At 36.2% G+C, this 11242-nt stretch overlaps 1 protein-coding gene across 1 annotated transcript in view; it reads right to left on the bottom strand.

Moving 5' to 3' along the window:
- Positions 1–1662: 1662 nt before the first annotated feature.
- The window catches only part of LOC124722282 (serine-rich adhesin for platelets-like), a 152397-nt gene continuing 142817 nt past the window's right edge, over positions 1663–11242 (bottom strand). Inside the window, exon 6 of the mRNA XM_047247468.1 lies at positions 1663–1817. Within this exon, the coding sequence (XP_047103424.1) occupies positions 1663–1817 (155 nt within the window). The remainder of the gene's footprint in view (positions 1818–11242) is intronic.

The raw sequence follows: 11242 nt of genomic DNA, 5'->3' as shown, positions 1-11242 counted from the left end.
AATTTACATAATTGTCTAAATGTTCATTTAAAATGAGAAAGGAAGGTCAAAATCTTGAATTTGTGACACTCTTGTTTGCAGGTGATTGGTTAGTTACTTTAATATGTAAATTTGGCAACTAAATCATCATTACTATATGTTATCAATAAGAAAGTGATTGTATCAGTGTTGTAAGTCCACTCCGTGACTGTTAACAGAGGAGCATGTCAGATGACTGCAACACCCAATAGGAAGAATAAGACACAGACAATAAATTCATTTTCTCATGACCCAATATAATATTCTTGTAGTTTATTAGTATTCCATAGTATATGATTTTGTTGAATTAGAGAGGCCAGTACTAATTGTATTGCTCCAAATCTGAAACGTACTATTTGTATCTCAGCGTTAGATACACAATTAACATCTTATTGACAAGTTACATTTATAAAAAAAACTCAACAACTATTTAGATTATTGCTTCTTTAGGGAAGAGGGAATGAAAATAAATATTTTTCAGGATAAAAAGACCCGTCACACTGCATCTAAAGCGACATAGTGTAACTAGACTACTTCCTGGATTAAACAATATTGCAACAAGCAGCTGCTAATGTATAAAAATTAAATATATTCTCATGCATGTCCTTACTTTGTAGTGTCATTTTGAAGGGTGTAAAAATAATATAAATACATAGGGCTTCTCTTTAAAATAAAAGACAATGACAAGTGATTTTTTATTTATATACACTGACGTACAAAATCTGTTTAAATACAATATCATCTTCTGCACCACACAACATGCACGCATGGGCACATGTGCATGAGTGCATGCGGGTGTGTGCACACACTCACACACACTGACACACACACGCACATGCACACATCCACACGCACATGCACAAAGGTATATAATAGCTTTACAGATTAACTTATACAGAATACAAAGAAATGTAATTGCTACTGATATAGATCATGCTACTGGCTTTTCTATAACAAAAAGCATAGCATATCAAAAGATACTGAAAAATGCAATACCAGTGCTAATATGTCATATATAATCTGTAACACTGCCACAGAATTTTGACAAATGGCAATTCTTCATTGAATAGCGTTATATAAATACAATGTTAAATGATGAAGAGCTGACTACTAAATCAAGAACCATAATGTATGCATCTCCAAAACACTTCCATAAATGACAAAGCTTGTTATTATAGTGACTGAATGTATAATAGTGTACTTTGCAGTTGGTATCACATATGGTTACAGACAGAAAACCTTACATTAATTCAAAACATAACACAAATTGTCACTGAAAATAAATTACTGGCGAGAAGTATTATACAATGAATGAATTGACTGTTTGCCTTGCAGGCAAGGTATGATCATAATGGCTTATACTATCATAGAGAACTATGAATGAGTGTGGTGGATACTTTAAATATTAAACCAACTTTTTTACAAAAGACAGATCATTAAAAGATGAGTATGGTCTTACTATATGTCAATACACAGTCAGAAGCAATGACGTATGATCATTTACATTTCCCACTAGATAGGTAAATAATAAATTTGCCACATAACTTTGTGTGACAGTTAGACATATGATTTGCAAAGTTGCAAGCATAAGTTTACAAATGAGCATTAAGTAGGAACTCACTACACAGTCAAACAAGCCTTCTTTCATGGGTTCAGTGAATACATTCCACATTTCTTTCTATGTACAACAGTGAAAAATATAATTAAAGGTACAACAGCTGCAAGTACTGCACCTAAGACAATTGCTATTATAGTAGCAGCAGTCAGGTAACTTGATTGTGGCTGGTAACAGTTGATATCTGTAATGAAATCAAACAAAAATTACTAGTAAATATTGTATATTTAATAAAAACAACATAGCTCTTTGAACTAAATTTTATTTTGTAGCTAAGGGAATATGTACACTTATAGCTGAAAAAATCTGTATTGGAATATTAGATCAGATAACATTTTCTCCTGAATGAGATCATTTAACTGATACTATTTGTTTTCCTATGCCACTGATATCTAGTAGTTAATTATGTATATTACCAATACCATTTTATTACCAATTCTATGTAATTTACTAGCCATGGCTGGACAAATAGCATCAAGATTACAATAGTATTACCGTAATAAAATGAATACAATATGGCAATTTAAACTGTGATACTAATATGGATACTACAAAACATAACAAAGTTAGGAACTAAATTACAATACACATTACAATAATAACACAACTATAAAATCAATACTAGAAAATAGCGTAATTAAAGAGCATAGTTGCTGTTGTAGTCAAGGCACTAAGTTGCAGCTCTGGTAGATACTGGTCTATTAACAGAGAAGATTTCTTCAGTGCTGAACAAAAGTTGGTCTTTTAATTTACACAGAATTTTAGTTCTAAATTGCTCCATTGGTTATGCCTCAGTATCCTTAGGTAACGCATTAAATAATTTTAGGGGTCACCATTGTGAAGCTGTTTTTTGTCTTTGTTAATAAACATCTTGGCCTGTCTTTCCTGTCTTTACTGTGAGTGTTGTGTTGATGAACTTCATTCCTCTTTCTGTAGGTCTCATGATTTATCTTAGTGTGAACGAGGCAGTTGAATACAAAGGAATATTTTAATTAAAGTTCCAGTTTCAAAACACTGTAAAAGTGAACCACTGCCTAAAATGATGTCAAATTTGAGTGGAATAATATTGAAGAAGGAGGAAATGTTATGAATAAAAGTTTCCCCAAAAGTAGCAGAATATGCGAAATAAAAGACACAGGGTACACAATTATAACTCAGTTTCCATCTGAGATGCTTGGCATGACTGTCTCAATGCAGGATCACATGCTGCTGGTAATGGAGGTGGACAATGAATGGCCATCTGATAGCAGTGGACTGACAAATCCCATGTCCCTCTCCAAGGATACATCGATACACAGAAGTGCAGAATATGGACAGTGGAAAATCCACTCACATGTCAACCATTACCTCTTCATTCTGCATGGGGAACTGTGTGGTGTGGTTGGCAGCATGATAGCTTTTTATTGTAGGGCCATATTTTATAGAGGAGATGTGTCCTATGCATCCTGTTACCTGAACCATCACTGGTAAATGCTATAAGAGCCTTTTGCGCATCATCATGCCAAGCCTTCAACAGCATGGATGTATGTGTAGGATCATTTTTATGCAAAATGGTGCTTCTCCACACTTTGCACAGCCAGTGAAGTGGCTGCTGCAGAGGCATATTGGAAAAGCTAGCATTATCGTCCAGATCACCTGATCTCAATCCTTGTGACTTCTGGCTGTGATGTTATCTAAAAGATGGTGCATTCAGTGCTCTCGTTACAAACTTAGCTAAACCGAAGGCATGCAACACATTCCGAATGTGACTCGTGAGACATTCCAGTCTGTTGTGGAACATACAGTTTCTCAATTTCAAGTTGTGGCAGAAAACAGTGGACAGCATGCTGAACATGTCGTGAAACAGTCTTAGGACAATTAAAAACTGATTTTGTTATCATTTTTTATGTGCCTTTTGCCTCAGGACAATTAAAAACCAATGTAATTGTTGCTTGTTACGTGGTCTTTGTCATCAGGACAATTAAAAACTAATGTCATTTTTGTGTCCTCTGGGTCATTTTACCTGAATCATCACTGGTAAATGTTATAAGAGCCTTTTGTGCATCGGCATTCCAACCCTTTGACAGTATGGAGGTACGAGGTTTTGGCCTCAGGAGAATTAAAAACTGATTTTGACCATCTGATGTGGTATGACCTCGCCATGCTGGATGAGCTTACCTAACTAACAGTGCCACAACCGTTGAATGCCAAACTTGTGCAGTCATGCACATCACACAGTTCTGTTGGTTTAAATGAGCAACTCACATCATAGTCATCATTTTGCAATTCATCTGTCATTTGTAGCTGAACCCATTTACATTATGTCATTTACAGAACCATCTAGTGGGAAATCTTCGTTACATATTTTTGTTTTCATAATGTTTCTGCCTTTGTCAACAACATACCATTCAAATTTGACAACATTCTGAACAGCAGTTCTTTTTAATGGTGCATTGAAACTTGAACTTTAATTATAATCAACCCGTATATTGACTGAAAGCAAACACAACTCCTAACCCAGAAAAAATTGTTTTTTGTTTTACAATGGTTAGTTTTTTTGCTTTAGGCAATGATTTTCATAAATTTTGTTTGCAATAAAGGTACATTCTTGCTGCCTGCAGAACAGCTCCACACTAAGAGCCCTATAACTGATGTGGCTGTAGAAGATTGCAAAGTACACTGCTAGTGGGTGCTGTTCTGTTATTATACTTGTTTGTATCCTCTAGAGGTATGGGATCCTTGAAAGTTTTGAAAATACATGTTTAGTGTGCTGTTACTATGTTATATGGTATCAATGAAAAGCTCAGAAGTTTAAAAGCTGCTGTGTCATCCAGTGCTCAAGTACCACTGAGGCTGTCTATCATCCTCTGCTTTTAAACGTCATTAATTTTCATACCATCATGATAAATCATTTACCACACTAAATAGGAGTTCTGCTCTTTGAACAGCCTGAATGACATTCTCTCCTTTTGAGAATGAGATTGTATCATCCACTAACTGCAAGATCTGCCCATTGGAGCCTATCTCGTTAACAAAAATTGGGAACAACAGGGACCCTATCACTGTTCCTGTAGGACACCGTATTGTACCCTCTTTTCATATGAGTCTGCTCCTTGCATGATAAAATCTGTTGTCTGTTATTCAGATAGGATTCAAGAGTTTGTAGAATAGCTCATCCAAAACCATATGAATGTAGCCTGCCAAGGAGGGTGTCTTTGGTATACAGTTTACTGCCTTACTAAGATCATGAAGTATTTGTGCTGTAAACTCATTGCCTGCAAAATGCTGACTTGTATTTGTCACTAAGTCAAGTACTCCTGCTGTCATTGACCTGTACTTCTGAAAGCTGTGGTGCATATCCTAAAAAGGTTATTTCCTTCAAAGTAACTTAATAATTGATCTTTCATTATGGACTCCATCACCTTACTGTGTACTGGTATCATAGATATGGCTCTGTAGCTTGACACTGATTGTCTTTTTTGTAAACCATTACTGTGAGTGCTACTTTTAGGAAGTATGGAAATAACTGCAGTACATCCTATTCTTAATGGCAATATCTTTAGCTGCTCTGACCTTATCATTTAGTATTTGGACAATCCATTTTATTTTAGATAGTGTAGAGGTATACCACCTCTTTACTTTGACAATTTTCTATGTGCATTTCAATTTGGAAACTCGATATCTCTTGCTCTGAGATTCTAGTGGAAAATTTTTATCAAATTTGACTTTAAGGGTCTGGAACAAATTGTTCCCTTCCTTACATGTTTTGTGCCAACAATGAGGGAGATTCTGGTACTCATACAGATATAGTAACAGAACAAGTCTAGTTCTTATACCACTCCAGGTATTAATATAATTTTTTCCTCTATTTGATCTCACTTTGTTGAGAGCACATATACAATAACAATATAAAATAATCATACAAAATTTTAGTATAATTAATGATTTGTGAAATCTGATGTGTATTAACTGTACTGTGCATTTTTGTAATTTTTCTTCTGCACCTGATTATTCAGTTAGTTATTTTTCAATATCTTTCTTTATAAACAAATGGTAAATGATGTAACAGAGCAAGGTGGATCTATACCAATTGTTCTTATATCACTCCAGACATTAAAATAATTTTTTATCCTTTATTTTACCTCCTTTAACAAAATGAAAGCACATATACACTACTTACTTGTATTCAAAATTTCAGTAACCTAGAAAGTTCCATTCTTATGGAGTGATTATTTACAAAGTTTGGTACCATAGTTTGTAGCCCAGATTTTTCTGATTCCAAAAGTGCCTGCTGTCACTAAAGTCAATTGTTAGTTTATTAATTATTCAATTTAGAAAATTATATTCTCTTGAAACGTTTTGGCAGGCTTTGGGAATCTCTACATTAATATGAAGGCACTCTGAAAAGTAATGCCCCCAAATTTTTATGGGAAAAATCTTATGGCATTTTAAATAAAACAGACAATGGTAACATTCTACATATTCATTCTTCACGTCTACACATTTATTTCTTAGAAAATCATCCTGGCGATGAAATTTCTCAACATAATCATCCTGGAAATGAATGCCTCTCTCTCAAACAGAGACCAGTTTGTTGATACTGTCACTGTAGAATGTTGACAGAGCCACAATGCTGCCTCTGCTTGCACTGCTTCACCACTGTCTAAGTGAAGTCCTACAAGGTGTTCTTTAAGATTTGGAAACAGAAGAAAACTGGATGGAGCCAGGTTGGGACTGTATGGAGGATGATCGATGACTGTGAACCCAAGGCACTGGACTCTGCACATGTTGCCAGGTGTGTGTAGGCTGACATTGTCATGCTGAAGGAGGGGATGCTCCATGTTTGGATGAACTCTTCAAATTTGAAACTCAATTACAGCAGGCTGTTTCTCATGCACCAACATAGTTACGTTACACACCACCACGTTACATGCTACGATTCAGAGCCCTCTAGTGGTGGAGAGCTGCAAATATGGGTAACACATATGTAAAGATGTAGAATGTTGATAATATTTGAAAATTTTGGAGGCATTACTTCTCAGCATGCCCTCATAGAAATCATCATCATAAAGTAGTAGCTATTATTTTTGCTATTCTTCCAGTTACACAGCATATAATTAAAGAAATTTTCTTGTTTGTCCATTGTATCATCATCTCCTCTAATTTTACTATGTTTTATGTTAATATTAAAAAGGCAATTGCTCTGTAATTCAACATTTTATGATTTCTAATAATACACCCATTAATAAATAAATGTGACACACAGTGTCACAGTCAATCCATGTTAACTACCAGAATGTAGATGTCATGTTATAAGACTATGATTGGATATCATAATGTCAAAAACATGAAGTGAACTGGCAAACTACACAGTTACTATATGAGACGTTCTGTATTTAGCCACCAACATGTCTATTTTGTGACTGAATGGTGAAAACTATTGTCTTATTCTGCCACCCAAAAACTTTGTGATATCATGTTAGTGAATGTAGTTTGTTTACCTGACTCAGGGCTCAGACTATTATTTGTGATATAGCTGTTCATAAAACAATTGTTGATATTAAAAAATATGAAGGGATCAGAAATTAATTACTACAGCGCGGTGTACATTATTTGCCATATATCCATCAGATCCTTCAACATCTGTAAGACATCCATCATTGTAAGACTAACAAGGGGGGGACTGATGACCTTCGCTGTTTAGTCCCCCTTAAACATACCAACAACCACCACCACCACTAACAAGGGAATGGTCAGACTTCTCATGCCGAAACATGTATTGCTTTCTTTTAGCACTGTTATTTAACTGTGCAAAAGGTCCGTATGCAAAATTGTAGCTGCTGACATGAACTGGAAGTCACCTAAAAAAAATCACGAACATGGCTGTGTTTCCTGCTTGGCGCTTGCAGTGACGGCTGGCCACCCCTGGAAATGGCGAGTCGCGAGCGTTGTGCGCATGGTCGGGAAGTGCGGCCGTCTTATCGCGGCGTTCACTAAAGAGGAATATCGCTGCACGATTTTGGTGGAAAGGGGAAACGAATATTCGTTTCTGTGGCATGCACGTCCTTTTAATTTCTTGTACGTATTTCGAAACATACCGTCCTGAAATTGGTTAGCGATGTGAAAGATGTTCTGTACATGTTCATCTATACTCCACAAGCCACTTTACGGTGAACATTCAATCTCCCCTCACAGGTGATGGCGAACCCTGTAAATGTTTTGCTGCTTGCCATGGAGATATACCACACACGTCAAATGGAGCAATCAACAGAAAACACGCCTGAAGACTATGTGTTGTGCGACATGGTTGTTAAACTTCTAGACAAGCATGTAAATGGCGCAGACATGTGGCTAGAAACAACTGAACAACTCGATATTGCAGACTGTGAATCTACAGACGGCGAAGACACCGACGAAAGTTGCACTCATGAAGACTCTTCGAGTGATAGTGCCACGTACCATCATCAATTATCTCCGAAAGTAACAGCAGCAACTACAATTACCTTACCAGACAAAGAAAAAGCGTTGACGTATTGGTTGAACGAATGTGGTCAGAAACGCCTACGTGTCAGTACTGATCAAAATAAGTATCGCTTTGTCCGTTCTGAACGTGAATTGTATAGATGGAAAAAGGAAGTCGCTGGACGACGTAAGAGCCGACTGAAAATTGCGACGGAGATAAATGCGCGACTTTTTGAGCTATTTACCAATGCCAGACAACAGTCATTTAGTGTCAGCGATACAACTTTGCGTGATTGGGCGTTAGAGATTGCCAACGCGATAGGCGCTAAAGAATTTACAGCTTCTCAAAGTTGGATTAGTCGCTTCAAAATATCACATAAAATTGTGGCAAGAAAAATAACAAAATTTGTATGGAGAAACAGGTCGGAAAATGCAGTGACAAATCGAAATGATAGAAGCTTTTCTTACGAATTCAAAAAATAAGACCGCTAGTTTTAGTGAATCATACGTGTACAATGCAGATCAGTCAGGTTTTCAAAACGAAATGCGTGCGAAAAGAACACTGTCATTCAAAGGGGAAAAACATATTGAGGCGATTGCGCAGTCCACGACTGCACTCACCCATTCATACACTATAATGCCCATAATTTGTCTGGATGGTTCATTGCTGCCTAAACTACATGTGTGTCTTCAAGAACCAACTGGGCGTTTTGGACCACGTGTCAAAAGAACAATGTTCTACGCAAACAATCTTGTGATAGATGCACCGAAGTCTGGAAAAATGGAAAATGAAATCGTTACACTTTTCATGCGTGATGCTTTTCTTCCGTTCTGCGGGAACACATCTCTTCTCCTTCTAGATTCGTGGTCAGGTCATAAAAGGTCTCATTAATCAAAAACTGTATTTCGAGCCCACCCTGACAAAGAAGTAGAGATACTTCAGATTCCACCCGGCACGACGAACGTAATTCAACCTTTAGATAGAGAATTTTTCCGTCAGTGGAAGGCATTTTACAGAAAACTAACAGAGAAAATTATTGTGTGCAGATCGCTGCAATTTCCTGTCTATCACCGTGACAATATTCTCAAGCTGCAATCAGTAGTACATTATCAATTTTCCTCCCCACGGTTGTAAAATTTGATTAAATATGCGTGGCACTCCTCGAAATATACTGATACTAGGCCTGATTCATTCCTAACACCAACCCAGTTTTGTCTACGGACATCTAACAATGTCTGTGATTCGCAGGGCTGTCATATGTCGTCTTTGCTTGTATGTTCTTGGTGCACAAAAAACCTATGTTTTGAACATTGCATCAATATTTCGCATTTTTGCGGTAATTACAAGAAATAAAACTTGGACGTGTTCTAAACCGTATATTTATTTGTGTCTATTTCATAGCTACTTGGAAAGAATGTTGTAGATAACATATCAGCCATATTTGTCAACGAATGTTTAATTATCATACGATCGCTTTCACTGAGGGAATCAGCTCTCTCACTGCTGTGGCAAGAGAGCGGCGCGTAGCTAACGCCACCTTGTCCCTAGATGGCGTTGGTATAACGTAGCGAGAGAGGTCAGGGTTGTACAAGAGGCAGTTATAAGCGCGGAAACCATGCAACAATAATGTATTACTTCATAAAATTGTTTACAGACTTCCAGGTCATGTCAGCAGCTAAAATTCTGCATACAGACTTCTTGCAATGTTAACTCACAGTGGTAAAAAAGGCAACACAGGTTTCGACATGACACGTCTGACCATTCCCTTGTAAGAATCCGATATAGTTGAGCAAATTTCCTAACTCACTGATCTTCCTGCCAGCTTCGTGTGTTATACCTTTTCTCTCTCCATGTACTGGAAACATATAACTCTCAAAAACAAGGGTGTCTTGACAGTGTATGTTAATATAGCATGAAGTTCTATAAATAATGCTACGGCACATTTCCATTTCACCGTACTTTGTCATCTACTTCTTTATTAATTTCTTCTTTTTTTAACTTTTAATAAGTTTGTCCTACTCTTTCTCCTCGCTGGTGTTGAGATGTATATTCTCTACTAGCCTCCGTTTTCTGCTCAAGACTTTCATTTGTTGAACATCTTAATAACTGACTTGTTTGGTTTCTATATTTGCCTGCAGCGAATGTACCTAGCATTTCATTTTGAATTATTTTGCTGTCAGATATGTATATTACGAGCATCTTTTAAGGTAAAATTGGCTTTTAATGGATTTTAATCTAAGTCCTTATCTGCTCATGTTTTACATTTTCTACAAATGACCATTTATGATAACATGGAGTGACTAACTTAAGGAAAACTGATACAAAAGAAAGGTAAATTTTACTGTGTACCAGTTAATTTTGCAAAAAGTCCTCTGATCAATATAGCAATTCAGTTTTTGTTTACAGTTCATATGAATCAGGTATAAAACTGTTATTTAACATGATTTTTGGTTTCTAATAGAAATAATTGTCATTATTTCAAATTGCTATATTCAGTCTAAGCACTGCTGTTAGTTAATTTTTAATTTACAATAGACATAATTGTAATTTTTCATATTGTTATATTAAGTGTAGGCTCTGATGTTAGTTTTCTACATGATCAACATTTTCACACAGGACAAGAAACTTAACAGTGTCATTGTACTGCAGTATATTTATGTTGTTTCCATGTGTGAAGTTTATGTCTACTCATTTTATGTCTCATTGTTTAGCAATGGGCAAAATGAACTGTGTGTTTAAAGTTAACCTGCATAGGAATACAAATTTTTGAAACTGTATAATGACAGTAATGATGAAGATGTTTATTGTCCACTATGAACTGGAGAATTTTCTGTTGCACATAAAGGAAGGCTAATATTGAAGAGAATGCCAAAAGAACAACCAAACTGAGAAGTGCTGTTAATGAAGACATTAGAGAGTTTTTGTTATGTCAAATATGGGAATAACAGTGATCTGGAGCATGCTGCTAAAGAAGCTACATTTTCATACCACACTGCTAGACCTGAGAACAGTTTCAAAACAGCAAACTGAATAACTGAACTGGTTAAAAAGTTATTTGACACAAAATGTTCTATCTGCTGGAACCAAAACTGAGACAGTTATTGCTGATGTTATTTCACCATTTATGTTTGATAGTGTGTTGTGTTCTTTGGCAAACATCGAATATG

Source organism: Schistocerca piceifrons, chromosome X (assembly GCF_021461385.2).
Source record: "Schistocerca piceifrons isolate TAMUIC-IGC-003096 chromosome X, iqSchPice1.1, whole genome shotgun sequence".
Lineage (NCBI taxonomy): Eukaryota > Metazoa > Arthropoda > Insecta > Orthoptera > Acrididae > Schistocerca > Schistocerca piceifrons.
Note: the sequence above shows the minus strand (reverse complement) of the source record. Positions and strands in the feature narration are given on the sequence as shown.